The 27391-nt window shown below is 47.9% G+C and overlaps 2 protein-coding genes across 2 annotated transcripts; both read right to left on the bottom strand.

The window, feature by feature from the left end:
• Positions 1 to 514: 514 nt before the first annotated feature.
• Positions 515 to 12041, bottom strand: LOC119394910 (membrane metallo-endopeptidase-like 1). Its single transcript, XM_037662212.2, has 3 exons — positions 12036 to 12041; positions 8939 to 8962; positions 515 to 2647 (listed from the first exon to the last, which is right to left on the bottom strand). The coding sequence occupies exons 1-3, from the start codon at positions 12039 to 12041 to the stop codon at positions 566 to 568; spliced, it is 2112 nt and encodes a 703-aa protein (XP_037518140.1). The 3' UTR covers positions 515 to 565.
• Positions 12042 to 12124: 83 nt separating this feature from the next.
• Positions 12125 to 17738, bottom strand: LOC119394909 (endothelin-converting enzyme 1). The gene is made up of 2 exons (XM_037662211.2): positions 17643 to 17738; positions 12125 to 14322 (listed from the first exon to the last, which is right to left on the bottom strand). Exons 1-2 carry the CDS (start codon positions 17736 to 17738, stop codon positions 12229 to 12231), a joined length of 2190 nt encoding a protein of 729 aa, XP_037518139.1. The 3' UTR covers positions 12125 to 12228.
• Positions 17739 to 27391: the final 9653 nt, after the last annotated feature.

Genomic DNA, 27391 nt, shown 5'->3' with positions numbered 1-27391 from the left:
AGCCATACTCACGATGCTGCGATCTCTCAAGATAGAGGGGTAGCAATTAGAGAAAGTGCAGTGACGATGACTACCGACGCAAGTAAACGCGAGCTGGAAAGAACCGGCCGAAAGGGAGTGCGTGACGGATTTAGCCATATTATTCGATCTGTCAAATGAATTGAAGGCGGCTTAGTAGCAGGTTCGTAGCACAACGAGCACACTGAGCGACAAAGAAATTTGAGGAATGAAGCGTGACTTCCGGGAGTCACGACGTGGAACTCGGTACGCGTGACTTCTTTACAAAGCACGCGCGCGTTAACACCGAGCGCGTAATTGAGGGGTGAGGGAGCATTGAAAGCGCTTGGCGAGAAGCGTGCAACACTTCACACACTGCCGAAACATATATTAATGCGCATTCGAAACGAAGAGAGTTCGCAACAGAGCAAACCAAGCCGGACAACGTGCGTAACTAGACAGAAGCCACTGTAGCACTGTTCGGCTGCATAAGGCAAAACGGCAGGCACGTGTTTGCGGCTCTTATCACCGTATGCATCGCTGCGGACGGTTGTAGGGGCTTGAGCGTTCACCAGAAGGAACACTTGCTCTCCGGGTTCATGCGCGTGTTGCGAGCGCAGTGGAAAGCGTCCGCGAACTCGCGCATGTTGCGAAGTGGCACCACACACCTCCCGAAGCCCGGAGAGTACCTGCCTTCCCTGCTTCTAGGGTGGAAATGGCTCTCACACCACTTGAGACAGTAGCCGATAAAGAACAGCTGCTCCGGATAGAATGGTCCCGGCACCCGAGCGAACCTCACTTCTCCCGGGAGACTGCGGAACGCCTCGTACGCCGCGCGGGCTCCCGCGAAATCGGCGATGTTCTCGGAGTCGAGGTTGTCCACGAGAACCATCGAGCGCCAGGCGAGGACGCTCTCATGCTCCTTCCGCACGCAGCGGGCGTTGTCCTTGTAGCGTTCCAACGACGAAGGCAGCATCCATGAAACCGCGAACCCTTTCTCGTCGATGTTGATGCCCCGCACGTCGTACGCGTGCATGATCTCGTGGCCGATGACGTGGCCCAGGCTGCCGTAGTTGAACGAGGCCACCGCGTCCCTAAAGTAAATCGGACGCTGCAGTAAGGCCGCGGGCACGACGACCTGATTGGCGCCTGTGCTGTAAAAGGCGTTGACCTCGTTCACGACGAACAGGAAGCCCGTGTTCTTGTCGACCAACTTACGAAGGTAGTGCCGCGAGGCGTTCAGCCACGCGTTCAGGAACGGTCGATCCGATGGATATGCCAGGTCGCCGTAGTAGGCGTCTAGGGCAGCCTGCGAGTCCTGGCCGTCAGGGTAGCCCACGTGAAAGAGGATGCCCGACAGCTTGCTTAAAGCCACCGCTCTGGCGGTGTTGTCGAGCCAGACGGAGTCGGCGAAGATCGTCTTGGCGCCTTCCCTGACGTTGGACGCAATTTCGTGAGCCGCTCGCGCGGTCTCGGGAGGCGCCACAGCGAACAGCTGCTGGGCGTGAAAAGCCACGGGCATGAGCCTGTCTACTCGCGTCTGGCACTCGCGTTCGTAATCGCCGTAGAGGAAAGAAGCCACTGACTCGTCTACGTAACCGGCATAGGTGCGAAGCACGGTCCAGGCAACTAGAAGCTTGAGCCCGCTTGCTCCGATGGTTGCGTAGAGCGCTTGCAGGTAGGTCACAGCTCGCTTTTCGACGAGAATCCGATCGTCGGCGGTGTACAACGTGCCGGCGTACTTGAGCATCAAGCGCGTCCATTCCTCGCGGGTCACCGTGTTCGGCGTGAAAGTGCCGATGTTGCTTATTTGCACCGAATAGAAATCGGAGGCGTTCGTAGCGAAGCGGGTGGATACCTGCGCCATTGCTACGTGAGCCTTGTTCTCCACGTCGTAAACAGCCTGCGCGATTGCCCTCACTTTGTCTCCGTATTGTCTCAAGAAGGTGGTCATGAAGTACCCGATGGACTCCATCTTTATCAACGCCGCGCGATACTTGTACCAGACCAACAGGTTCTTGTCGATTCGGAACAGGAGTTCGCGCTTGAAATCTCTCGTGATGAATTCGGCCAGGTTGAACGCGAAGACGGCCGTGATGCCGTACTGGAAATAGAGCTGGAATATGACTTCCAGGGCGCTCTCCTTTGTGTCCAGCGAGCTTAAGTCTAAACCGTGACTGCCCAGGAAGTTCGTGAGCACGGGCATGTCATTCTGCTTCTTGGCAACTACATCGAGGCAGGATCTGTAGAGGGCGTTGGCCTTGCGGCCAGCCGAAGAAGCTGGCGGTGCAGTCCTATTCGCCAGTGAGGCACTCAGAAGTGCTCTGAATATGCTGTTAGTACGTATAGACACCGCGATAAGCCGGTCCACCGTATGCGCTTCAGCGTACGAGCCGCAGACGTACTCGTAAAAGTCGTGGCACGGGTCGACCGATGCGTTGACCGCGGACCTGATCATCTCGGCCACGTAGAGGCAGTCGGAAGAGTGGCATGTTCTTATTGAGAACTTGTGGTACCCGGGCAGGCTGCCGTTGTAGGCGAGAACGGCCGCCACCACTCCGCTCGCGATCAGGCCTAACACCAAACTACAGGCGAACGTCAGCCGAACAACTCGCCGCCGGAGGAGTCTACGGGTTTGGCTCTCTGTGCTCTGCGTGAAATAACGAATAGTATATTTCATTCACTGTCGTCTACCACATACAGCACCCACTATGCAACACACTGCGGTTTGCTATATGCTTTAAAAACAGTGCACTCAATACATCAGGCCTATTGTGTCGCCGTATTATGAGTTAGGCATTGCGTTTATTGCAGAAGAGTTGATAGGCAAACGAGACACAAAAAGGGACACAAACAAGCGCTTGTTTGTGTCCCGCTCCTTCTGTGTCCCGTTTGTTTGCGCAGCCAATTTTCCATAATGATCTCCGTTTGTTATACGTTTATACAAATAATGCATTAGAAATGAATCAATAAGTGGCTACCAAGACGATGTATTGCACGTAATTAGTTTCAACACACTTTAAGCTTTATACCGTGGGATCAAAGTTATCTGCATGAGACAGGATTGCTAGACAGGATTGCGGAGAAACTTCACCCACTTAGCACCACCCGCTCCCCCACTTATGGAAGAGCACCCTGTGCGCTCCTATGGAGTCAGTGGTAGTGCAGGTAATATTAGCATACGCTCTGCACGACTCTTTGAAGCCATCAAGGCGGAGGCATTCCTACGTTGGGAGTATATTGATATAGTAATTTGACATTATGTATCCGCTTTGCTATGCGCGTGAGCTTACAGGGCTCTAAATTAATGGCGTACATACAGATTCAGCTTATTTACAGAGTATATCTCGTGTCTCTTGGCTTGCACTTAGAGCGTCCCGGTTGCCGTAGTAGCAGACCAGTAACATGTCGACGTGCTGCACGCCCGCCTTAATCGTATCAGCTTATCACCACCTTGCGCTAATAGGCGCTGCGAAAGCTGCCAATCGGGGCTCGAATGAGGTATTCGGGACTGCACATGCAAGTTAATAACGATGCTTAGGCAGCGCTTCAAACTGTAGTCGAAATAAACAAGTAGTAAGACAGGTAATGTCCGTTTACCCCTATCTTTCGTGAATGTTTTGTTGCGCCACCCGTGCACGGCTGCGAACCCGAACCAACATGCCCGCCTATCCGTTGACGTTCGAGTCATTCGTAACGGTAGCCATCCAGCCAGAATTGTGATGGAATATAATACGCGCCTGAAAACGCGCGCAATGGAGCCCATCGATATAGTTTATGCCTGTAGTTCATAACGTTAGCCATCGATACCATGCCGAATCGCCAACGGCGGGGCAACTTACATCGTCCATTTGCGGCCTTTCTCTCTTTCTCGGTTTTCTGTTTTCGTCGCAGCCAGGGACACCGCTTTCACGACGGCCTCCCGACGCCTCGACGCTCCCGAAGGTGCGACGACATCACGCGGGGAGGCGAAAGCCGCCGGCTATATCGAGGTCGTCGCGACGCCGAAACCAAGTCCACTACTCCCAGAAGCTGGGAAGAAACGGAGACGGCGTGTAGCGGTATAGTAGAAGCAGCAGCAACAGTTGCGGCGAGGACCTGGTCGCTGCAGTTGAAGGAGCGGGTAATTGGAGGGCCTCCGGTGATGGTACCGTGCAAGACCCGCCCCGAGGCGTGAGGAACACCGATCACCGCGGTGTGTACGAACGGTCGCGGTGGCCTCGGCACTTGTGTTTCTTCTCTCGCGACACCCGGTCTAGATCGCGCCTCGCGAGGGCACGCGACGCCCGAGCTTGTAATGGTCGTCGTCGTCTTTATTTGCTACCGTGACCGCCGAACCACCGTCGCCTTGCCTGCGCCACCTGCCCCGTGCATGCATTGCGTGCCAACAGGCAGTTTAAAAAAACAGCGGCGAGAGACAGAGAGAGAGAGAGTGGGGGAGAGCAACTTGCTCGCGAGTGGATGAGATGCTCTGGACCACGTAACCGCTTATTAGCCGCATCTGAAAGGGAAAGAAGGTTGGAGGCGGTGGTGTAGTTGTTATTTGGTGAAACTACGATGATACCGCTTTATAAATAACCTGTTGAGTGATACGACCCGCAGGGTGTGCGCCAGCCTTTTGCAGGCTGTGTAACGGTCCACAGAGGTGTTGCTGCACGATGTTCGGGCCATTATGTCGGCCGCCACCTGTACGAACAGCGCTCGTTTCCGGGCCTCCATGCTGTCGGCACACGCGCCCTGTTGCATCGCATTTCGCTCCCTGTGATTACAGGGTAGAACGGACGTTAACACCATGGAGGGCTTTAAAAAAGAAAAAGTCTGTATATCTTGTTCGTGTCAACAGTGAAAAATACTGAAGCCGGAAGCTCAGGTGGGTTGCAATAAATTCAGCCTTAACGGCGCGCTCTTCCTATAGTCACAGCGGACCAGAGATTGCAAAAACAGGAACGAAAGTAACAATAGTAACTCAACTTCCGCTGCCCTTGCAGAGGAAGTGTTTACGTCCTGTCTGTGCTCCTTGCGCCAGGCTACACAACTGCCGGTGTTAAATTGTCCACACGTCCCTTTGTGTTGTTTGTGCCGTACTCGAAGAATTAAAGTATTATTCAATAGACTGCCTTGTTGAGTGCGGGCCAAGCTGTTTTCGCGAACTCGTTCGTTGGTTAAATACGTGGCAATAGTAAGAGGTTAGACGCCTTACTGTTGTCACCATTTTCATTCTAAACGTTATGAACGAAAATGATAATGAAAGAACGCTTTCGCTGTAATTATGCAAAACTCACAACTAAGAAGGAAAAAAAGTGTGTTGCACTGACCGAGCATTCAGAAAACCATGACGTTGATGATATAGTTATGGAGAGATGAAGTGAAAGAAGGCGAAGAGCCGGAGAATCTGACTGGCGCGCGAGTGTGTTGGTCGCCATCTGGACTCTTTTTACAACTGTACTCTGTAATTACATCCTGTATATACTCAAACAAACCCGTAATAGTATTATGCATATTAGCATGATGTGAATAGTAAACAACCGCTGTGTATATGGTAAGCAACAGCTTTATTATAGCCGAGCTCGAGCTACGATGACGAAAATGACGCTGTGCGGCTGATGATGAGATGTACGGAACATGAACATGAGAGACAGTTATGTGTAACGCTTCCAATATGCGTGTCCATGTGTATACAAATAAAAAAAATGATCAGTAACCTGCTTTTGAGGGAAACTGATTGGCTGTTTCTGTTTTTACTGAGTTCTCACTTTTCTCCAGTGTCGCACGCCGAGTTGCGCACTGCTCCAAGGTGTCCAACATCACTTGCCGCGCTGGTTTTGCGCTGCCTCCGGGGTCGGCCCACCTTGGACCAAATTGCGTTGTCATTTGATGACGTCATCATGTGACGTCACTTAATGTGACGTCATGGTGATGTTGTAGTGACGTCACAGATTTTGGCAATCCGTGACGCCATGGGAGTGATGTCATTGCATGATGATGATTTTTTGCATCAATCGTGTTGACGCCGACGGTCACTTTTAGGGTTTGATGAGGCATCTGAGGCTTTTACTTTAAAAAAACTTGGAGGACGCTTGAGCTTCGCCTTGAAGAGTAGAACGCGACAGCGTAGTCGGACCCCGTACGCATCGCTTTTTCAAATGCTAGCCTCGTTTGGGTTCTCGGTGCATGCCTCAACCGTGCCGCAACGAAACGAACGACTGTGCGCGTAACATTGGCTGCTTCAAACTATCCTAGAATGCCTACTACAAGTACAGTTGTTAAGCGCCCACTACGCCATAATTCTTCCTTTTGCGAATCAGCGAAGCGCCCACTAGGCGTCCGTAAGGCAACACGCGAACCTACGCAGCTGCTCACTTTCTTGATGATGTTGCTGCTGCTGCTGATGAATAAATATATGTAAGCGCTTTGTAATTGGTGGACCTTTAAAACACCCACTCGTTGCGCAATTCACATGTTTTGACGTCTGGTGCGATTCTACGCTTCTGCCACGCAGTATTACATGCGTTACGGAGACTCCTTCCACTACATTCTTCCGAAGCAGTTTCAAGCAACAGCGTCGCTCTGTGGTGGAACACCTGCTTGCCGCACAGACGACCTAGTTTCGATTCCCATTCGAACCTAAGATTTTTATTGTTTATTAAAGACGATAGTCTTTCTTGGGGAACTTAAACGCAGAAATTTTGGTCTGTCTGTCTTTCTGTCTGTCTTTCTGTTTGTCGGCACGTCCCTCGATTCAGCCACTCGGCCAAAGTTGAACCACTTGCCCAAGGGCCAGCCGTCTTGAACTGGTACGGCTGTTCATACTTGTGAACGTTGTCGATCAAAAAGTAAATATCATGCATATCTGAGGTGCAACATCACTAGGTAAGTATTAGGTGGCGTGTTCCTTTAATAGAAAATGCATACATACGTAATTTTAAGGACCCTAGTTTCTTAAGCTGCGCTGAAAATGCATAAGAATGGAAGCTTGAGCGTGTCGGTATGCGTTGATCTTTGTTGAAACAGCGCTCACTAGACGACGACGAAGTAAAAGAAGGCACAGGACAGGCGCTGCCTGTCCTGCGCCTTCTTTTACTTCCTCGTCGTCTAGTGAGCGCTGTTTCAACAAAGATGAAAATGCGACTGCGCTGAAATTTGCCTTCCTCCGTGCCCTTCGCACGAGCTCATTGTTGTGTTTCGGTTTCGGTTCTGTATTGCACTGTACGAATGCCATGGGTTGGTGTTGAAAAACTTTAGTTTTGAGAAGGCCAAGAAGGTGAAAAAAATATTTAAAAAATGAAAAAGCAGCGTTGTGGGCGGCCTTCAGGCTGCCGGTTGTGGGCGCCGCTCTGGCGTTCCTGTTTTACCCAGGCGACGTGTAAATAAAAGAGTGTGTGGAGAGTACTCGTTGAGTGCGGACGTTTCTCTGCAAAGGTCTTCGCCTGCTGCTGCGCCGGGACTACCAGCACGCAACACAGCACTCATGTTTCCCGACGTATTGCCAGATGGCGTCCATATCTCACACAGCGCCTCTTCTATCGTCTTTACACGACATTTGCAGCGAAGCACGCAGATACGCGGCCAATTTTTTTTACTTGCATCTTTCTCGATTTTACGATCACGGAGAAGATCATTTTTCGCTCACAACCAACGACGCTGACACCGACGCCGACACCAGTACCGACACCGGAATATCGGCGAAACGAGCTCTTTAACGCTGTCGTTGCATATAGGCAAAACCGCCAAGCTGGGCTGTCGCGACACTGTTGCACTGTGAAGCTAGATGGAGAAGAGAAACTGAGTTGGGGGATACAAAATCAAGGCTAAGCCACCCATCGCGGGAAAAGGCCTGACGGGTCATTCGACTCACCGTGGCACACGACAGCGTAAAGTTTGATCATGTTGTTTTCAATGTGATCACCCTGAAACGGGGGCTCATTTAACGTTTCTGCGTTCCACACTAAGTTTGATAGCTGGTAGATTAGAGAACGTCCGAGAACAATTTGGCTACATGATCTTGAAAATCAAAGATTTCATGATTTCAACGCTTATTTATGCCTTGTCGGCTGCGCTCCCTTACCGAAAGGTCATGTACACACTATCCCGGAAAGCGAAGAACGCAATTTCATCAGTATACATCTGAAGGTGTCCCAATGCTCGCCCTAATGCTTTTGTAACACCGGTGCTTTGCCTCGACTATAGTGTCAGTGTCCCATGGGTGCACGAAAGGTAACGCCATGCGTACGATAAACGGCTCCTTGGACTTTTTACTTTTTTGGTTACGCGGCACTTCTACTTAATGAAAAACGGTGCTGTAAGTGCGTCCGAGAGATTGAAGCGAGGTGCTGGCATTTTCAGTGGTATCTTTCGTTGGCATAGAGAGTAAATGGTGAAAATACACGACGATATGTTACAGCGCTGTCAGCCTGCTCCCCAAGCGGCTGACGAAGTGGTTCTGGCACTCTGCAGTCGTTACTTGATAGAAGCAAAATGACCGCTTGCAATATGACCTTATACCAGTTGCTGCTATTCCGGGCTGTCGCTGTGTGCACTCGGCGTTACACAAACGCGACGTAGTTACAGGTGCGGAGGAAGGTCTACTGATAAAAAAGGATCATAGAGACGAAAAGGTCAAGCATGTCGAGCTAGGAGGCATCCGTGAACCCCGACTCGCACGATAGAGGTGTGGCAGGCACTGGCGAGGTGTCCCTGTTGGGCTGTATACATACAAAAATGTTCCAAAAGCCGGGAGAGTTCACGATTAAAAAGATACTCCGTCTTAACACAACAAAATATAACAAAAAACTACACAGACGTTTCGCCACCTATGCGGGTGGCATGCCGGTGCCATTTAATACTGAAGATGCCACCCGCATAGGTGACGAAACGTCTGTGTAGTTTTTTGTTATATTTTGTTGTGTTAAGTCGGAGTATCTTTTTAATCCTGTATACATACCTGGATAGGTTTCTTGCGGTGCACCTGAAGGACAACAGGAAAGTTAGGAAAAGAAGAACATGAGGGCGTAATAAAAGACGGCAGAAAAAAAACAAACGTCGCAGCACGAAATGGTTAATCTGAACACAAAAAGAGCACCCTTTCACTAGTGTTACGTTAAGTAATGAAAATTTATTTATTTATTTATTTATTTATTTATTTATTTATTTATTTATTTATTTATTTATTATTCTTGTATTCTCAAATCGGCCACTTTCCGTCTCACACACGAACTGTATGGGTGGAGCGGAGTAACGCTGATCCGCTGCTGTTGTTTGATACTTCCTATATATCGATATATCAGTGTACTGATGTTAGAGCTGGGCCACGCTGCTACAAGTGCGGGGATAAGAGGTCGAAGCGGGTACCAGGGGCGACATTATTGAGGTTAATTAATCATATGTTATCGTCATACTATTCACACCACAGAGAAGAAGGATTGTGTGTGCTCACGCTCTACACGGCGGATTTGTTATCATCATCATTATCTCCACTGCAGAATAAAGGCTTTTTATCAGTTATCTCTAATTAACCCTGTTCTGCGCCAGCTGATTCCATCTCGTGCTTAATCTCATCACTTCATAAATAAAGGTGCAAGGCGCAACGTTAAGTTAAGGAAGAAAATATAATAGTAATTTTTGCGGTTTAAGTCCCAAAATCACGATTTGATTATGAGAGAGGCTGTAGTGGAAGGATCCGGAAATTTCGCCCACCTGGTGTTATTTAACGTGCACCTACATCTAAGTACACGGGCCTCTGGCATTTCGACTCTAAGGAAGAGTGGCCGCCGCGGCTAAGATTCACTCCCACGGCCTTCAAGGAAGAAAAAAAAGAGGGTAGAAATGACACTGTTTCTGTCCTCTTTTTTTTCTTCGATAGTTTACCCTCGCGCCTTAAGCCTTTAGTACTTAAATACGTACCAACTAGTCCAATGTCGTACGCTACCCATCAATCAAGATTCATCATAACTGTCATAGACCACAAGTTATCCGTCTGACATAAGAAACGATGAGCAAAGCTACAATCTATTTAATGTACAATTACAATATCAGTAACCCTCTGTTTGCTCTCTACATAACACCTCTGTCTGCGTGTGTTAACGGCCTGCCGAAAAACTTAATACAGTCACTAAATGCGCGGCCCTTACCACGAGTTCCAGTTGCACGGCCCTAACCCAGAATACCGATGTGTACCACATGCTGTGTGCTTGCCCAGGCACACGCCTCATCATGAAGTCAGACGGTCTCGCATCCGCAGCGTTCGGCAGGCTGAATTCAGCACGTGGATTCAAGACGATTTCCAATACAGAGCGTTACTATAATTCCTCGTTATTGCGAGGCTTCATCCATTAATGTTGTCTGAATTGTTACGTCTTGAGTCAGCACACGTCTTCGACTTTCACACCGAAGGTTATAGGCTGTGTCTGTGTGTATGCAAAAACACCTAGCGCAAGCATGTGTCACAGAAATTGTGGCCCCCACTGGCTCACTAAAGATGACGTCATCCACGGGCAAAAACGTATGTGCCGTATAAAATGGGCAAACCCCACTACTCACCACTGGTCCACTAACGATGAAGAAGGGAACACACAGCGTATGCGGTGAGCCAGACAAGACGACGCATGTCGAGGCAAAAAGACGCACGCTGCTCAAATAGAAAATTTAAAGAAAAAGCATACGCTAATTTCAAAGGGACTTTCTAGAGAGCACATTTCGCATTTAGTTGGAGGGTGCGTGATCGGCTAAGGTTCGAAATTCTGTGCCCCCTCTGTGTTATGTGCTAAACAGCTTCGCTGGTCATTCACCTTCGCCGAGTGGAATAGCTCCTCAATATTTTAAAGGTATTGCATCAACCATGTATTCATCAGGCGCAGCAAGCAGTCGATAATGCAAGCGGAAAATTTCCTGCTTTCTAGGAGGAGTCAAAAGCGTTTTCCTTTCTGAAAAGTGGCGGTCATGCACGGTGGCTCTTAGAGCTGAAAGGCTTCGTGATCTTAACCGCGCTAACGTAATGGTTGTTTCCCAGTGCCGTGAAGAATTGAAGACGCCTCTTTCTATGTTGCCCAGAGGACTTCAAGGGCGTTGAAATTATAAGGTGCTGACGCCACCTTACTTTATCAACTATCACCGAATTACGCGGCGACAACAACAAAATCAAGACGGTGTGTAAGGGCGAGCTCAATATGTTTGCACCGTTTCAGAAGCAGGAAGAGAGACTATTCTAATATTGGTGCTTCTCCCTTCAAGCTCCAGCTAAGCCCGAATCGTGAATGCGATGGCGTGATTATTCAACGAAGCGGCAATGAGGAACCGCCCACGAGGCCAATCACGCGAGGGGGCCCTTCTCCGTCGTTATCTTTCGAGAAGCACGATTTAACAATGGACAATCTGCTATTGCCAGCCCTAGCAACTCGAAGCTTTCGCTTGCGTTTGTATTTCGGTCGGGCCCTTCTATTGCATCAACGGCGTTCACGGTTCTGTAGTATGCATTTAAACAATCGCTTCCGGTTGCACGAAGGTAGCACGTTTGCATAAGGCCTACACTCATACGAAAGCAATCTTTTGCCGGTCAAGCGCGGAATTTGGGAAATGTATGGCTTGAAGAAAACCGCTGTTGTTTTATTTAAAACTGCTCATTATGTATACACAATTCAATTACGAGGGCGTAGAACAAGTCTGCCTATGAGTTTGCTAGTATAAAAACATGAAAATCGCGCAACTGTATCAAAAGCTACGTTAATATTTTCAACTTTGACAAATATTTTAAGCGGAATGCATAACATTTCGTGATGTCGTGCATATACAGAGGCAATATGCGGTTTTCCCGAAAAACAAGCGGTGCCGATAATTTGAACCACGCGAATAGTTCACGTTCAGACGCTACTCGATTCATGTATTAGCCCTACAATTCAGAATGTTCGCCATAAACATCGCGGGCAAGTAGGTGCCGTCTGTCAAAGGTTTCTATTGAATATGCAGATTAAACATACGCTAGACATCTGAGAACGAATGTTAAAGAAAACCGATAAAGTGGCTACTTTGACATAGCATATAGTCACCGGCATCGTAGCTGTTGCTGGTGGCCATACGTCTTGTCTCAGAGGCTCTTGGTTGCCGTAGAAAGAACGCGCTTCTACATGTTGGTCGGCATAATTTGAACGTTATTTTTAAAGTTAAGTAAGATGATGACATGTACTGAGCGTAAAAAAAAGAAGAAACAAGGAACACAGGGCATCTGTTTCGAAGCCCGAATCATAAAACAGAGCACTTGGAGGCGGCGTTCATAGCGTCACCGTCGTGGCAGCGGAACGCGCTCGAAAATTCGTGCATGTTCTTCAGCTGCACGATGCACCGAAGGGGCGACGGCGCGAACAGCGAGGCGTCGCTTTCTTCGTGCTCGCAGTGCTTGAGGCACAGGCCGACGAAGAACATCTGGCGTTGTTCTTCCGAGGAATCGTGCGCCTCAGTACCGTTGCGGCCGCTCAGGGTGGCATACGTCCTGAACGCCAAAGCTGCGCCCGCAAGATCGGCGACGTTCTCCGCGTCCGAATAGCGGCTCGGCGGGAGCGTCGCGCCTTCGAGCGCCTCGTCGTGGGAGCGCTTCAGGCACCGCATCTTGTCCCGCATTGTGCCGTTTTCGCCATAAGTGTCCCGCTTCTTTTTAAATCCTTTCGTCGAGATCAGAAAAGCGTGAAAAATTTCGTGGGCGATGATTTGTCCCAAGCCGCCGTAGTTGAAGGACTCTGGTCCCGCTGGCAGAAACACGGGCGGTCTCAGAAGGTCGGCCGATATGAAAACGGCGTTCGCCCGTCCGACGTAGGCGGCCGTCGGGAATTCGCGGTGCGGCAACAGCATGCTTCGGTCTCCGAGCCGCTTCGCCCGCGTAAGTCTGGACGCCCGCAGCCAGCTTAGCAGGAAATGCTTCGGTGCGAACGGATAATTCAGGTAGTAGCTGTCGAGGTCTGCCGTAGCACGCATTCCTTTGGGGAAGCCGATGTGGAACGTGATGTTCTGTATCTTCTTCAGCGCCTGGTGTTTCGTCTTCGCGTCCAGCCACGTCGCCCTCGCAATGTCCAGTTCGGCCTGCCTGCGGATCTTGAGCGCCATGTCAGTGGCTGTTCGGACGGACTTCGCGGTTACGTGCTTGAATATGTAAGCGCCGTACAGAGCGGGTCCCATGACGACCGCCACTCTTTCCAGGCACGTCTGGTTGTGTCTGGCGACACTGTTGACCAGCCGTCTGTCGGCGTACGAGCCGTAGTCCCTGAGCAGGCACCAGGCCATCTCGTACTTGATGCCCTCGTGGTCCAGTCTCGAGAGCAAGGCGTCGAAGAACCTGAGCGCCGCCGGCTTCGCGTACACGACGTCGTCATCGGCGTACGCGGATTGGCTCTGTACGGTGAAGGCGTCGACCCACTCCTGGCTGGACACCGTCGACTGCGTGTAGCGAGACAAGCGGCGAACTTTCAGGCGCACGGGAGGTACGTCTCTCTTGCGAAGAAAGGACACTAGGAGGGAGCAGGCCACGTTGTCCGCATCCGACACCCTCGACAGCACGTCCCAGGTTTCGTTGCGACTGGTGTTGTGGTAGGCGTTCACGTAGTGCACGTAAAAGTGAGTGATCTTGCTCGTCGCTATCAGTTTCTCGCGCTTCACGATCCAGGTGTCGAAGGTGCGGCTGAAGCCGACGCTGACGAGCTTCTTTCCGTTGACGACGATCAGGTCGTGCATCACGAAGGACAGCAGCGTGTTGATGCCGTATCGGAAGAATAGAGCGCACATGATGTCGACCGCGTCTTTCTTCGACTTGTCGCCCATAGCGAAGAGATCCAACCCCATGTTGCGCATGAACTTGCGCAGGTCGCCTATTTCCGACCCGTCATGACGTATTATGTTGGTGCAAGCCGAGTAGAGACTGGCGGCCTTTTGCGCCGCCGTCCCTCGCATCTTCGGAGACAACGGTTTTTGGAACAGTCTCGAGACGGCGCTGTTGACATCGAAGTCCATGTGACTGGTGCGACTGAGCCAGCGGCCGTCACGCGTCCTGCAGACGTGACGGTAGAAGTCGTCGCAAGGTGCGCTGTCTGGAGAGAATTCGTTCAGCGTACGCGTCAGCCAGTTGCAGTGCTTCTTGGCGCACGTCAGGTTGTCAGTGCCAGCCCTCCGGACGCGCATAGGAGCGGGTGTACCAGGGGCGGTTAGCGTCAGTGCTATGCCCAACATGAAGATGGCGACCATGATGGAAACGAACAGCACGGTGAGGCAACAGGTCCAGCTCACGAAAGGAAGGGTTAGGACGAGAGACTCTCCTTCGCTGTCGCTGTGCTGAATCGAATCGGAGGAGCTCTGGAAATTGGAACGAAACGAAAGATAGAAGTGTACTGCATGAATTTGCTGAGCAAAGTGTTATGATTCTACCAGTTCTAGCAGTAATATCTCATGTTCATTCCATCTGAATATTTTCGTGTATACAAGTGTACGGTTCAATAGACTAACATTGTTTGACGCGCTTTTCTTGCGGACATGCATGGTACACACCAAACGCGAAATCACTACTGGTGATGTGAGTCTACCGAAGAAATCAGATTAAGGCATTGAACTGCATACACAATTGCTTCGATTGACATATTTTGTATACTGCAAGCTTTCAATGCATCTACCAAATTGAAATGAGAGGAGGCTCTCAAAACCAGTAATGCCGCAAAATTTTAACTGTAGCATATTATAAGGTCTTTTTTCAAGCATAAGACGGCTTTAGTTGCTTGGTATACTATATAGAAGGGCGGGTGTGCTTCAAGCTGCGTCATTAGAGGACTATATGCCGTTAATATGCACGTAATGCACAATACGTTCTTGCATCCCATGCCGCAACCTGTGCGGCCGTCACTGTTGAGAGAATTCAATTTTGTGATAGATATACCTCGGTTTCTAGATGGTAGTTAGAATATTTACCTGAGTTACTGCAATCACATAAACAGAGCCGTCGAAAAAGATGTTGTAGACTGAGAGAGACCGCCAGCTACAAGCCAAAGGTTTTATTTCCCTAACCTATTCATTGGCTGAAGGTACACTCTTAATCAGGTCCCGGTTAAATTCTGACTATATTAAGAAAACTAGACGAAAAATATCCGTTTTCCTGGCTATATCTAGCACTTTAAGTGAAACCTTTAAGAGTGTATAAAAGCTGGTGTTCAGCTCTGACAACTATGGCCGAAACAATATGATCATAAAGTGTAATACTTATAGCAACACTGCCTGCACGTAGGAATTGAACTTAATTTCAGTGTTTTAATGACACTCGACGAAGATTATGTGCGAAATCAGCGTAAAATACACGTGGCACGAATTGGCATGTACGGCATGCGTTGGTGTTTCGAACAGTTAAAGCCCCACAGCTTCTGGACAAGGGCTAGCAAGTTCGACAGCTATCGAGTCCGACATCATGGTACTGAATGTTGTGTGTTAGTGACTATGGGAATCGTTTAAGTTAATGCAGGTCTAGTAGGTTTCTTTTGAGCTAACAGTTTTCGAAGCGCAATAGGTTGAACCACAGGCGAAACAGTCGGGCAGTACTTTAGAAAACGGCAGCATTTCTACCTCAAAGGAGGATGCGCACAAGCCTGCGCCAATAAGCACGCACTCTATACTGCCGTCATGAGCCGGATGGCCGGTGATGCTGCCGACGAGAACGTGGCCGAGAACATGAGCGGGAGCATATCTTCAGTCGCGGAGGCAGTTGACAGCCGAGCTTCAGTCATATGGGCATCTCCAGCTTTCTTAAGCTGTACCATACTGTACCTGCTGTTTGTCATGAAAAAGTCGAGTCAGGAATCGTTTAAATATTGATACTACGATGTATAATGGATAATTGTCGGGGTTTTACGTCCCATAATCGCGATATGATTTTGAGAGACGCCGTACTGCAGGGCTCCGGAAATTTTGACCAACTGGTGTTCTTTAACGCGCACCTAAATTTAAGTGCACAGGCCTCTAGCATTTCGCCGCCATCGAAATGCGGCAGCCGAGGCCGGGGTTCGATCCCGCGACCGTCAGATCAGCAGTCGAGCACAATAATCACTAGACCACCGCGGTGGGGGTACTATGAGGTATAATATTTCAAGTTCTGGTGTGCGATGTTTGCGCAGGTATTTAGTAAGAAACGATTGTCATTGTGTATTATATTAATTTCGATCTAAATTTTTTTCAGATACATTGCGCTTGCGTACGGCATGGAATGGAACGCGATTGCAAAAGCGGTGTCGACTAATCAGCTCTATTGAGTCAATACTCCAAGGCAATCTAGTTCATGCTCTGAAGGCGCTGTATGACTCGCTTACAACATAAGCACGTTGCATAAACGTAAACGAACGCTATGATGATCGTAATTAGCCCTATTGCCGAAACAGCCAGAGCCCCAAAGGGAGCTCGGCTCCAGACACAAAACAAACCGCTAGAAATACGGCATTCTCACCATAAATAAGCGGAAAATTGATTCGTTGCGCTTAAGTGAATGTACCTTCGAAATTTCCGAATGTAGTGTTCGAACTCTGCAGCTCACAATATGACAGGAACAACGTAGAAGATATCTCGCTGCTTCGCTGAGTCTGATAGTTTGATCTCCTTTTTCCTTACAGCATTTTTTAATGGTCGGAGTTATTTGCGTCTGAAACCAAAAAGTCGAAGCTCGCTGATACATTAGCTGCATTTTCAGTAAACTAAATCATTGCTGCATGTGCATTAACTATATTTTTGGAGCCATGGCATTAGAACAGCGAGCAAGCAACTAGGTGTCACGGAGTATCGGTGCGCATGAGGATCGTTTGCAATGCGCAGCAAGATGATCTGCTCCCTGCAATTGTTGCCATCTCTATCGGTGTTCGCGGAGACGTTCGTTGATGGAGCGTCCTGTCTGCCCGATGTGTTGTTTGCCGAAGTGCATCCTATATCCCTAACTCGTGGCAAACATCTTGTTTAGCCTTTAGCATACACGGCGGCTTCTCCTCTTTTGCAAAGCAGCAAGCGATAATCGGAAGCAGTGGCAACAAAGGTATCAGGGAAATTAAATAAGCTCTTTCGATTAAAGCAGAAAGAGATTAATGTATCTGCATGTTCTCAATACAGCTATCTCCAGCTGAAACCAAATTCTTAGAAGCCAATGCATACCAATCTGTATAATGTGTAACTGGCCCACGAAGCACCAACTGTCCTTCGTTTTTTTTTCTTGGTGGTTTGCGGTTATTCACCTTCTCTCCGCATATCTTATTGTTATTCTCTAGGTGGTACATGACCAGATACAAATAAAAAAGTTGTGGGTTTACGTGCCATCCGTCATCCTTCTGTGTCTGTCGCGTTCTCATTCCTCTATAAGTACACAGCGCCACAACGAACATGAACAGCGACCAAGTAGCCCAATTCACCTCTCTTTTAAAGACCAATACTAATCCGGACTTGACGACTACTGTGTGCCTCGTAACGGTCTCGTAGTGTTGGCGCTTAATACACCACATTAAAATGCACTTTCTAATTCCGCTGCGAGAACTACAGACGCATATACGCCCCCAAAACGGAGTGAGAAATGCGTTTCATGTGGTTGCTGCTTAGCGCGTAGTCTGTGCGCTTCACAATTAGTAGGACCACTTCGAAAGCGGTGGGTGCCTTGAACTTACAGCACTTCGACTCCCGGTCCGGTCCATGGGCTCGGATGGGTAACGGGCGGCGTCAGAGCGCAGGGCGCCTGGCAGTCCAAAGAAGCTCTTGCTCATGGCCGACGGACCCTAGCTTCGCCTGCGGAGAACGCTGCCGATGTTCGATGACGAGGCTGAAGCTTTTGGGTGATGACGATGATGATCATGATAAAGATGAAGGTGTGAAGATGGTCATATAGAAAATACAACGGCGCTTAACTGTGTATGGGACATATTCACTTTGAGGGTTAGGCGAGGAACCTGGCAATATGAAAAAACTATATACGATGAAAAATAATTAAGGCAAAGAAACAAAAGCAACGAGGAGTACGACGAAAAGAAGCGGTAATAAGTTAAGATGTTAAATAATGAGACAATCAAACACAATTAAACGCTCGCTTTATTAGAGAGTGAGTAAACTGAGGTGACCTATGAAGTAGGCCTACTAATTTATTTTTTTTTTGCCTGTACGCAACGAACTTCGGAATCGCCACGTGAAAGGGTCTGTATTAGTAAGTAGTAAGACAAGTACAGCTCGTCTTGCCCGTGGTCAGTTGTTGCTAACGATGGCTTAGTAACAAAATAATTGTACTCCAGTTTGACCTCGAGAATCAGATCTTTGAGAGACCTTTTCTCTCGGGCTTGAATGCTCGCTGCAGGACGGAAAAATAACTCGTCCTGTTGATTGACCCAATAAAAGAGCGTGCAAGGACTAACGGAGTCGATGATATTTCTCGTGGCATTTTTAACTGTCCTAATTTGCATTCCCGCAGACATAATATATGAAATAAAATATTGGCGGCACGCCATCACATTAAATTAGTGATCTGCTTTTAGTCATTTCGCATTTTGCCTGTGGTACTGATGTACTAATGTTTCTTCATATTTATGGTGAAAGCTAGCGAAGCCTGAATGTAGCGTTGCAGGAAGAGGCCGAAGTTCGGAATAAGGAGCATTTTGAGCTAAAGGCCGTCCAGCGAAGACGGCCGAGGTGAAAAAGTAGACTAGCATAACCGAGGGCCCGTTGAGGCGAGATGAAGACGATCATGGTCGTGGTGATGATGATAATTCTTTATGGCACGTACCCACAAGGGAGGTGGGCCGGAGGCATATGATCAGAATATACTAATACGGACTGAAACCTTAAGTTAGCTTAAAATATCGAAAAACTCACAGGGTCCCTTATGCATTCGCCTAAGGCGACTCGAAGGCGAAAGCCGTCCTCTTTTTTTTCTTCAGTTGACGCACTGATCCTCCCTCCCCCCCCCCCCCCCCCCCCCCTTTAAAAGCTCTCTGCACTAACGCGATTTCGCGCTGCCTCCAGGATCGGAGGCATTGCAAGCTTTCTGCCCCTCACATGGTTTTTGCACTGCCTCTGTAATAGGCCCACCTTTGACCAAGTGACGAAGTCATGTGATGACGTAATAATGTGACGAAACGTTATGCGACATCATGGTGACGTCGTGATGACACCGCATATTTTCGCGATCTGTGACGCCATGTTGACGTCATATGGTGAAGTCATCACGTGACGATGAATTCTTTTTTTTTTTTTTTTGCATCACTCGTGTTGATGCCGACGAGGACGGTCAATTTTCACGTTTGATGCGGCATCTAAGGCACTCGCCCTAATAAACGTAAATGCTAAAAGAGCAAGCAGTCGGACTATTGGATGAAAAGTATGCAGGAGATAAAGTAATAGGTTGTAAAAAATCTGACTATGAAATATATGTAAACAATTGATTTCACAGAAATAAATTTGGATGGAGAAAATGAGGCAGTAAAATAAGAAAATAAATTGGAATTCATTCAGTGACACCATTATAGCTACTCCCTGTTTTCTCTTAGCTCATCGTGCATTTCTTCAAGTTTGCATATTCAGTGACGTCATTCAGTGATGTTCAGGCGTCATGTCGGGGAAGGAATCGCGTTCACATATGTAATGTAACGTGGTACCAGAGTAAAATAACAACCAGGCGTCACACAATTCGAATTGCGCAACGAGTGGGTCGTTGAATGCGTCCAACCCATTCCAAAGGCTCAGTCATAATTCTTCGTCGTGATCAGCCTCAGCACATAGCGCACATAATGCCTTACATATGTGTAGCGCTTACCACGCATCTCTGCAGAATGACGAATAATGGTATAGAGTGGATGCTTCCCTACTTCACAAAAATTATGATTAATGGCATAGTGGGTGCTTCCTTACTTTACGCAAATCAATGATTTGTGGCGTAGTGGGTACCTTCCAAGTGTACTGGTGTTAGTTGTCCCAAGATAGTTTACAACAAGCTCTAGAAAAGCCGCTCTTCCAGCTTTCTCTGTGACGTGCCGCGTGTCCGGCGCAGGCCTGGCCATTTCTCTCCTTTTTTAAAGACGATAGTCTTTCTTGGGGAACTTAAACGCAGAAATTTTGGTCTGTCTTTCTGTCTTTCTGTTTGTCGGCACGTCCCTCGATTCAGCCACTCGGCCAAAGTTGAACCACTTGCCCAAGGGCCAGCCGTCTTGAACTGGTTCGGCTGTTCATACTTGTGAACGCTGTCGATCAAAAAGTAAATATCATGCATATCTGAGGTGCAACATCACTAGGTAAGTATTAGGTGGCGTGTTCCTTTAATAGAAAATGCATACATACGTAATTTTAAGGACCCTAGTTTCTTAAGCTGCGCTGAAAATGCATAAGAATGGAAGCGTTGGTATGCGTTCATCTTTGTTGAAACAGCGCTCACTAGACGACGACGAAGTGAAAGAAGGCACAGGACAGGCGCTGCCTGTCCTGTGCCTTCTTTTACTTCGTCGTCGTCTAGTGAGCGCTGTTTCAACAAAGCTGAAAATGCGACTGCGCTGAAATTTGCCTTCCTCCGTGCCCTTCGCTTAAGCTCGTTGTTGTGTTTCGGTTTCGGTTCTGTTGCACTGTACGAATGCCATGGGTTGGTGTTGAAAAACTTTAGTTTTGAGAAGGCCAAGAAGGTGAAAAAAAATATTTAAAAAATGAAAAAGCAGCGTTGTGGGCGGCCTTCAGGCTGCCGGTTGTGGGCGCCGCTCTGGCGTTCCTGTTTTACCCAGGCGACGTGTAAATAAAAGAGTGTGTGGAGAGTACTCGTTGAGTGCGGACGTTTCTCTGCTTCAGCGCTTCGCGCCAAACCGCGTTTTCGGGCTGGCTGGCGTCCCCGCCGGTCGCGTTGGTCACCGCCGGTCTTCGCCTGCTGCTGCGCCGGGACTACCAGCACGCAACACAGCACTCATGTTTCCCGACGTATTGCCAGATGGCGTCCATATCTCACACAGCGCCTCTTCTATCGTCTTTACACGACATTTGCAGCGAAGCACACAGATACGCGGCCAATTTTTTTTCTGCTGGACTTCAAGAAATCACAAGAGGACATAACATTGATTCTTCATCCATCGTTTAACAAATAAAATAACACCCGCGGCATGTACGAAATTGATCCTTTTTGGTGCTAGATTACTCGCAGAGCCAGTCATCATTTGCACGAGAAATGACGTCTATTTGACTAATAAACGACGTTTCCTTTTGCCTTTGTCTTTAACTTCTGAACTAATTACGTTTTAAGGCGTGTTGCAATTTATGTAGTGACGTTTTCTTTTTTTTTTCATTATTGGCGTCCGATGAACGGGATCTTTTTACTTGCTTTACGGGCCCCTTTTAACCAGGTAAGCTCGGATCGTTCAATAGAACTCTCGCGTAAAACCCGACGTGTACGTTTGTTGCGAAACACCGAATCTGCGCAAGCAAGCGTCGCCTAGTTTAGCCACAAATTCATTCGTAGAATTGAGGTAAATCAAAGCTAATTAGAGTGCAGTAATGGAGGGCGGCGGGCTGCAAACCGCTACAGACATCGGTAATAATGAACTCGAAACCTTTTAGTCAACAACTTTAATCCAGTGCGTACTGGATGCAGTCGTTAGAATTTACCGTTCCTTTTGACCGCACATCGAGCTTATTGTAAACGTAGTGCTACACGTAAAGGTTTGCCCCAAGAAGGGTTGGGGAGTGGGGGGGAGGGCATCTGCACATAGTCACGTTGATTGTTTGTTTTAATTCCTGAAATTTTGTGAAAGTAAAATATTGGGAAAGACAAGCACTTTGGGCACTTTCACAGCTAATTCGCAAAGAAACTCTTTGGAGGACCGACCAGCACCGCGCGTGCTATGTCACGCTACTGTTACTCAGTTGCCATTAAAATGTGCGCGCAGGATGTCACTAGCAGGTGTGCCCCAGTAACCCTCTACTTTCCAGGTCGCGGCAAACATTTTTTTCATCAAACGCAGCCGCTTACTATCTCTAACAATAGAAAGCAAGTAAGCCGGCCATTGTCGGTAAATCTCGTACTTTCAAGTTCGTACGCGAAGTCAGTAGGTTAAACCCTGGAAGTCCGCTTTGTCCGCGGTAACGAAAAGTCGTCATTGTACAGACTGGTCTGGACCAAAACAAAACGCCGTGGCAAACGAGGGGGATGGGGGCGCCGTGCTAAATTAGTCGAGCGAAATAAAAGATACGCTAAAGGTCGCCTGCCCGTCCTGAACATCCATTCTTCGGCTGAGACAACAGCCGCTGCCTCGAACAAGCTACTGTCGCTCCCTATAATAACCACCGAGGGGAAGGAGGTTGGGGTGCCGGGGTTCTCCCTCTGTGCAAAAGGCTTGTTCCACGTTTGCTCAAGCGAGTCGTCGTCAGTGAGGACGAGAGAAAAGGTTCTGCCAGTGGCAGCGGCGACAATGCCGAGTCCTGACGCGACACACTACAAGAGCTGCCGCCACCAAGCGCGACTTGCTCGTCGCACCTTTCGGCGTGACATCGGACGTCTAGGAGAACTTGTTGCTTGAATGTCCCTGGGTGGGAAGGCCCTAATTAGGTCGCTCTCGGATCGTGTAATATCTGCCGCTGACGACTTTCATAATGCCTTACGCAATTCCTGTGGGAATAAGTTTTCGTTTGCTACTGCGATATTGCTTTCTTTCTATCTTTTTACTTTCGCTTCCTATCGTAATGTGGCTGATGATGGTATTCGGGCTACAGGAAATACGCGAGTAGCTATATGGAAATATTAGTTTAAGAATAGAGAAATGGAATGCAACAAGAAACGCTATATGGGGCTCTTCAAATTTTCCAATTTGCGCTAATTACACTGAGAAATCAAGGTCTTCTGAAGGATAAGCAGAACAGAGACCACATTTGGAAAAATGTATTGTTTTTTTGACGCAGCCACAACCATGTAACCAGCCACGAAAAAACAAACAAAAAGTGATCACTCCTACTCGCAACACGCACTACAGCCAAAGCGTAATTAGGTGTGGACACCTCTTAAGAGCCTGTCTTAAACTATTCGAGGAAGTTTACGGCGAGTACTGAGCTGAGCTTCGAAAGTGGTTGTTTACTGTGTGCACATTTTTTCAAGTACACTCCACCGTGCTTTGGAATACGAAAAGTGCGCGCGAACAAAATTCTATTTGACAATACAGACACATTGCTGTTTATAAACACAAAGTTCAAATAAGGCTACGGCAACGTTACGGCAAACAAGAGTAATGGCAGCCTATGCATTCCAATTAAGGTTGTGCACACACACACAAACACACACACACACACACACACAGGCACGCACGCGCGCGCACATTATATATATATATATATATATATATATATATATATATATATATATATATATATATATATATATATATATATATATATATATATATATATATATATACACGAAGACCTTCACTAGTCTTGCCTATGTTATTCTTTGAAATGATACATCCTCTACTTCATTTTCAAGTATGCGCGACACAGCATTCTCGGCAAAAGACCAAGCGAAATGAAGCAGTTGGTATTTTTGCAAGAAAGGTTCGATGGGAATGTACATGTACCTTTAATCTGTGGCACGCGCGGAAGCCCGAGCTCACACACACACACATTCGAAGGGTGACGAAGAGGGTATGTTGTCGCCGGAGCGCCTGCATCGTTTTATATTCATCATGTATTTCATACGCGCCGTCTTATAGTCTTATTCGGTCTCCGTGTGTGCAGAGATTCAAAACTTCTCAGGGGAGCTAAAAATTCCGATTTCGAACTTTGGGGCTGTAATGAGCGCTACTGATAACGTTGTCTTGCATTCTGGCGAAAACCCCGCCATCTTGCAGGCCTCTGGCTCACTTGGCAGCGACGCAAATAATACTTGCCCTGATTGTTCGCTCACTATGTGCAATTGCCGTAATAGCGCGCCTAGGTCACTCGTCGCGTATGGGGAATGCATTGCCAAAGTGCTTTTCCTTGTTTCGCGTCTCTGTACATTCCAGTATACAGAGATGCGAATGTATGATAACTTTCCGACCGCCAACTTTAGAATATGTTTGCGGCTGCCGCATTTCCATTGAATCAAGGTTAGAGAGAAAGGATTAAATCAAATCTTAAAGCAAATACAAGGCCACGAAACCCACATAAACCATTTAATAGCGCGTAATAAGCAAGGACACAAAGTACTGAAGTTTGTACTTAAACTTGCCCTCTGTTGTAACACTTGTGATTTATTATGCTAATTACCTAATTATATTTGGACGTATAGCCGCGTGACTAAAAACAGCGCATCAATCGACAGAACGCTAGTGAAGAATAATAATTTCTATGAAAGAATTGAAACTGAATTCTTCTGTCAACTTCTACTTGTGTTCCGTCACCAGCGCTGTTGTATTTCAATTTCAACGTCCTACCAACTAGCCCCCCAACGCACATTACTTGAGTTCTATTAGAGAAGCTGTATACTATGTCGCTATTTATCGTTTTAACTAGGGTTGTGCGAATAGTGAAATTTCATCTCAAATCGAATTCGAATCGAATAGGGCCGAATAGTGGCCGAAAACATCGAATATCGAATACCAAAGATATTTTTGAAAATTTAAAGAAAGAACAACGGTAATGTGCTTCATCGTCATGAGAGCTCCGGGCCCAAAAATCTTCGGGCGTCCATTCACAGCAGCGTTTTAACTGCGCACCGGAACGATAGGAGTTTCTGAACGAGTAGTGTTGTGCGACAGCGACGTAGCGTGAACAAATTTTCGCATGTGAAGCCATTCACCGATGGTTTGGCGGGCCAAAGTCGGGACCTTTTACGGCGTTTGCGGCATACGCGACCTAAGTACGCAAGAAGTCCGTGCTTTTGCTTTGGAAGCGAAGTTGCGACGGGCTTGACAGTTTTCCCGTGTGTGTACGTGCTGAAATGACATGATCTCCTTTAAAATAAACATGCGCTCGCCTTTGAACCAGGATATCAGTCAAAGTTTAACGAAAGGTCGACCGTAACTACGTTAGTGTTACTTTTAGCCACTTTACCCTAACCAAGTTGCACCATTGACCTTCTTCGCGTTTAAATATTCGTCCTGTCGAATTATTCGAAACTTCAAAAACTAGCTATTTGAAAGTCGAATCGAATTATTGGATTAGGTATCACTTGATTCGAATTCGAAACTCGAATATTCGCACACCCCTAGTTTTAACCGATGCTGATAATACGTCCGCAAGAAAATTTCTGGGAACATGGCGAAGTGTTAAGCTTATGTTCTTGCCGTTAAGAATTCGACGCTGTCACTGAACTGGAATGTTGTTCCTGATTATCTTTTAACGCGATAGCGTTAATGAGATCGTTTCGCTGAAATTCCGGTGTCGGCGTCGGCGTCTTTGGTAGTGAGCGAAAAAATAGCGTTGTCCGTGAGCGAAAATTCGAGGTAGATGCAAATAAAGAAACATTAAGAAAATCTTCGGTGTGAGTGGGACCAGGGATTCGAACCTGCGACCCGTCGCTCCAGGGCGCGATGTGTTTAGCCACTCGGCCACCACGAATACATTCTCTAGCGTACTACCGGCGAGCTGTTTATATACACCGTATACCGTTGGTGGTACGCACATTTCGTAGGTGCTTCAGCGTGGCAGAGGCTTGACTACCCACGAGATGGCGCAAAGGGTCCACGGGCGCTAAACTCCACAGGCGCGCTTTAAACGACATCGCCTCGTTGTGTTTCGTCGCGCCGCATGCATGGATATAGGAGGCAGAGGGCACCCACACTCTGGCTTTTTTTGCGGCACGGTTTAGATGTCCACCGAGAAGAGAGGCCAGACTAGCCATTGGGAAGGCGATACGAACACGGTCAGATTTCGCTATCACGTTATACTCTTGAAAGCGAAGCTCAAGTGTCTTCCAAGTTTTTTCCCACCACGCTTTATAACACACGTTAACCGCAGAAACGGGGAGCGAGAGAGAGAGGGGGAGGGAATTAACTTTATTGAGACCCTGAGGTAGTGGATCATGGGAGCCTTATGGGCTTCCTTGGCAACCAATAGAAGTGCACTTGCGAGGAACCCACTACGCTATAAATCATCATAATGTTTGTAAAGCAGGGAAGCGGCCACTATGCAATTTTTCGCCATTCTGCGGAGAACCGTGGTACTTGCTAAACACCTGTAGGCATTATGTGCGCTTTGTTGATGCTTTGGGTGATGACGATGAAGAGTTATCGCAAAGGCCTTTATAATGGGTTGGAAACATTCAATAACCCACTCGTTGCGCAATTCGCATTGAATGAGATCCGGTTACAGAATTCGCGTTTGTGGGACGCCTGGTTGTAATTTTACTCTTCTACCACACTACATTACATGTCGGGAAGGAACCACAATAACATATATATTATTGTGGTTCCTTCCCGACATGAAGCCTGTATAGGGTCTCTTTGCAACGCAGTTTCAAGCACCGTCATGGCTGTGAGGTAGAACACTGGGATCCCATGCAGATGGCCCAGGTTCGAACCTCGTTCCATCCGCTTACTTATTAACCAGACCCTATAATACCCCAACTGCCACCTCCTTCGTACTATCATCTTGAGCAACAACTTATTTTCGAGTATCACTGTCGGATTTTGTGTAAATATTTCATCAATTTTTGAGACAACTCATATCATTGGCTTAGAGAATAAGTTATTTCCTTTTTTGTGCAAGCCTTCTAGCTTGGTGCTTACTTCCCGATTATTAAAGTGTACTAATGTAATTCTAGTAAACGTGGTGAACGTTTTGGAAGTAGTCCAATGAACGATACTCGCGGACCACTTCTTGAAAATGAAGCGAAGGCTACGAATTTGGGGAGGGGCGAAGCATGTATGGAAGGGTGTTTCAGCTCGACTAACGTGAAACCTGTGGATGGGCGAAGCATGCAGTGTGCACCGGCGTTTCCCACAGCAAAATCCCTGCTAATGGGCAATGAGAGACAGAAGAAAGATTAGACACAGAGACCCGCAGTTCGCTTTTAGTTAACGTGCACGCTGCGAATCTTTGTTGTTGAACTACGCACAAGAAAAATCTCCCACTGGCACTTCATTGCAGGCCAAGATCTACTGCCTATACATATAGGTTGGCCGGTGAACGGTTGTGCAGCGCGAACAGTCGGTTTTTTTTCAATCAAGAAACTCTCTAGCAGGCGCTGCCTGCGTCGGCGTTGTCTCTCGCGGGTGAGGGCGCATTCTCGTTCCTTGCGAGCTGGTAGTTCAGCGTTCATCGCAGAAAGAGCGTTTCCATAGTCAACGCGCGCCGTTTGCTCTCTCTCGCCACACGGCGAGCGCTGAGGTGGTGGCGCCCTCTCTTGCGCTCAAGCAAATGAACCGTCACGACCGCAGAATACGATGCACCCCTAAAGGTTGTTTTACCAGAACCAACATCGTCGTCG

Source organism: Rhipicephalus sanguineus, chromosome 5 (assembly GCF_013339695.2).
Source record: "Rhipicephalus sanguineus isolate Rsan-2018 chromosome 5, BIME_Rsan_1.4, whole genome shotgun sequence".
Taxonomy (NCBI): domain Eukaryota; kingdom Metazoa; phylum Arthropoda; class Arachnida; order Ixodida; family Ixodidae; genus Rhipicephalus; species Rhipicephalus sanguineus.
This window is presented reverse-complemented; position numbering and strand designations above follow the sequence as displayed.

Coding starts and splice junctions, on each gene's coding strand:
- LOC119394909 (XM_037662211.2), bottom strand. CDS start 17,738: ATGAGCAAGAGCTTCTTTGGACTGCCAGGCGCCCTGCGCTCTGACGCC. Junction 14,323..17,642: donor GGACCGGGAGTCGAAGTGCT/GTAAGTTCAAGG, acceptor TCCAATTTCCAG/AGCTCCTCCGATTCGATTCA.
- LOC119394910 (XM_037662212.2), bottom strand. Junction 2,648..8,938: donor ACCGCAAGAAACCTATCCAG/GTATGTATACAG, acceptor TATTTCACGCAG/AGCACAGAGAGCCAAACCCG.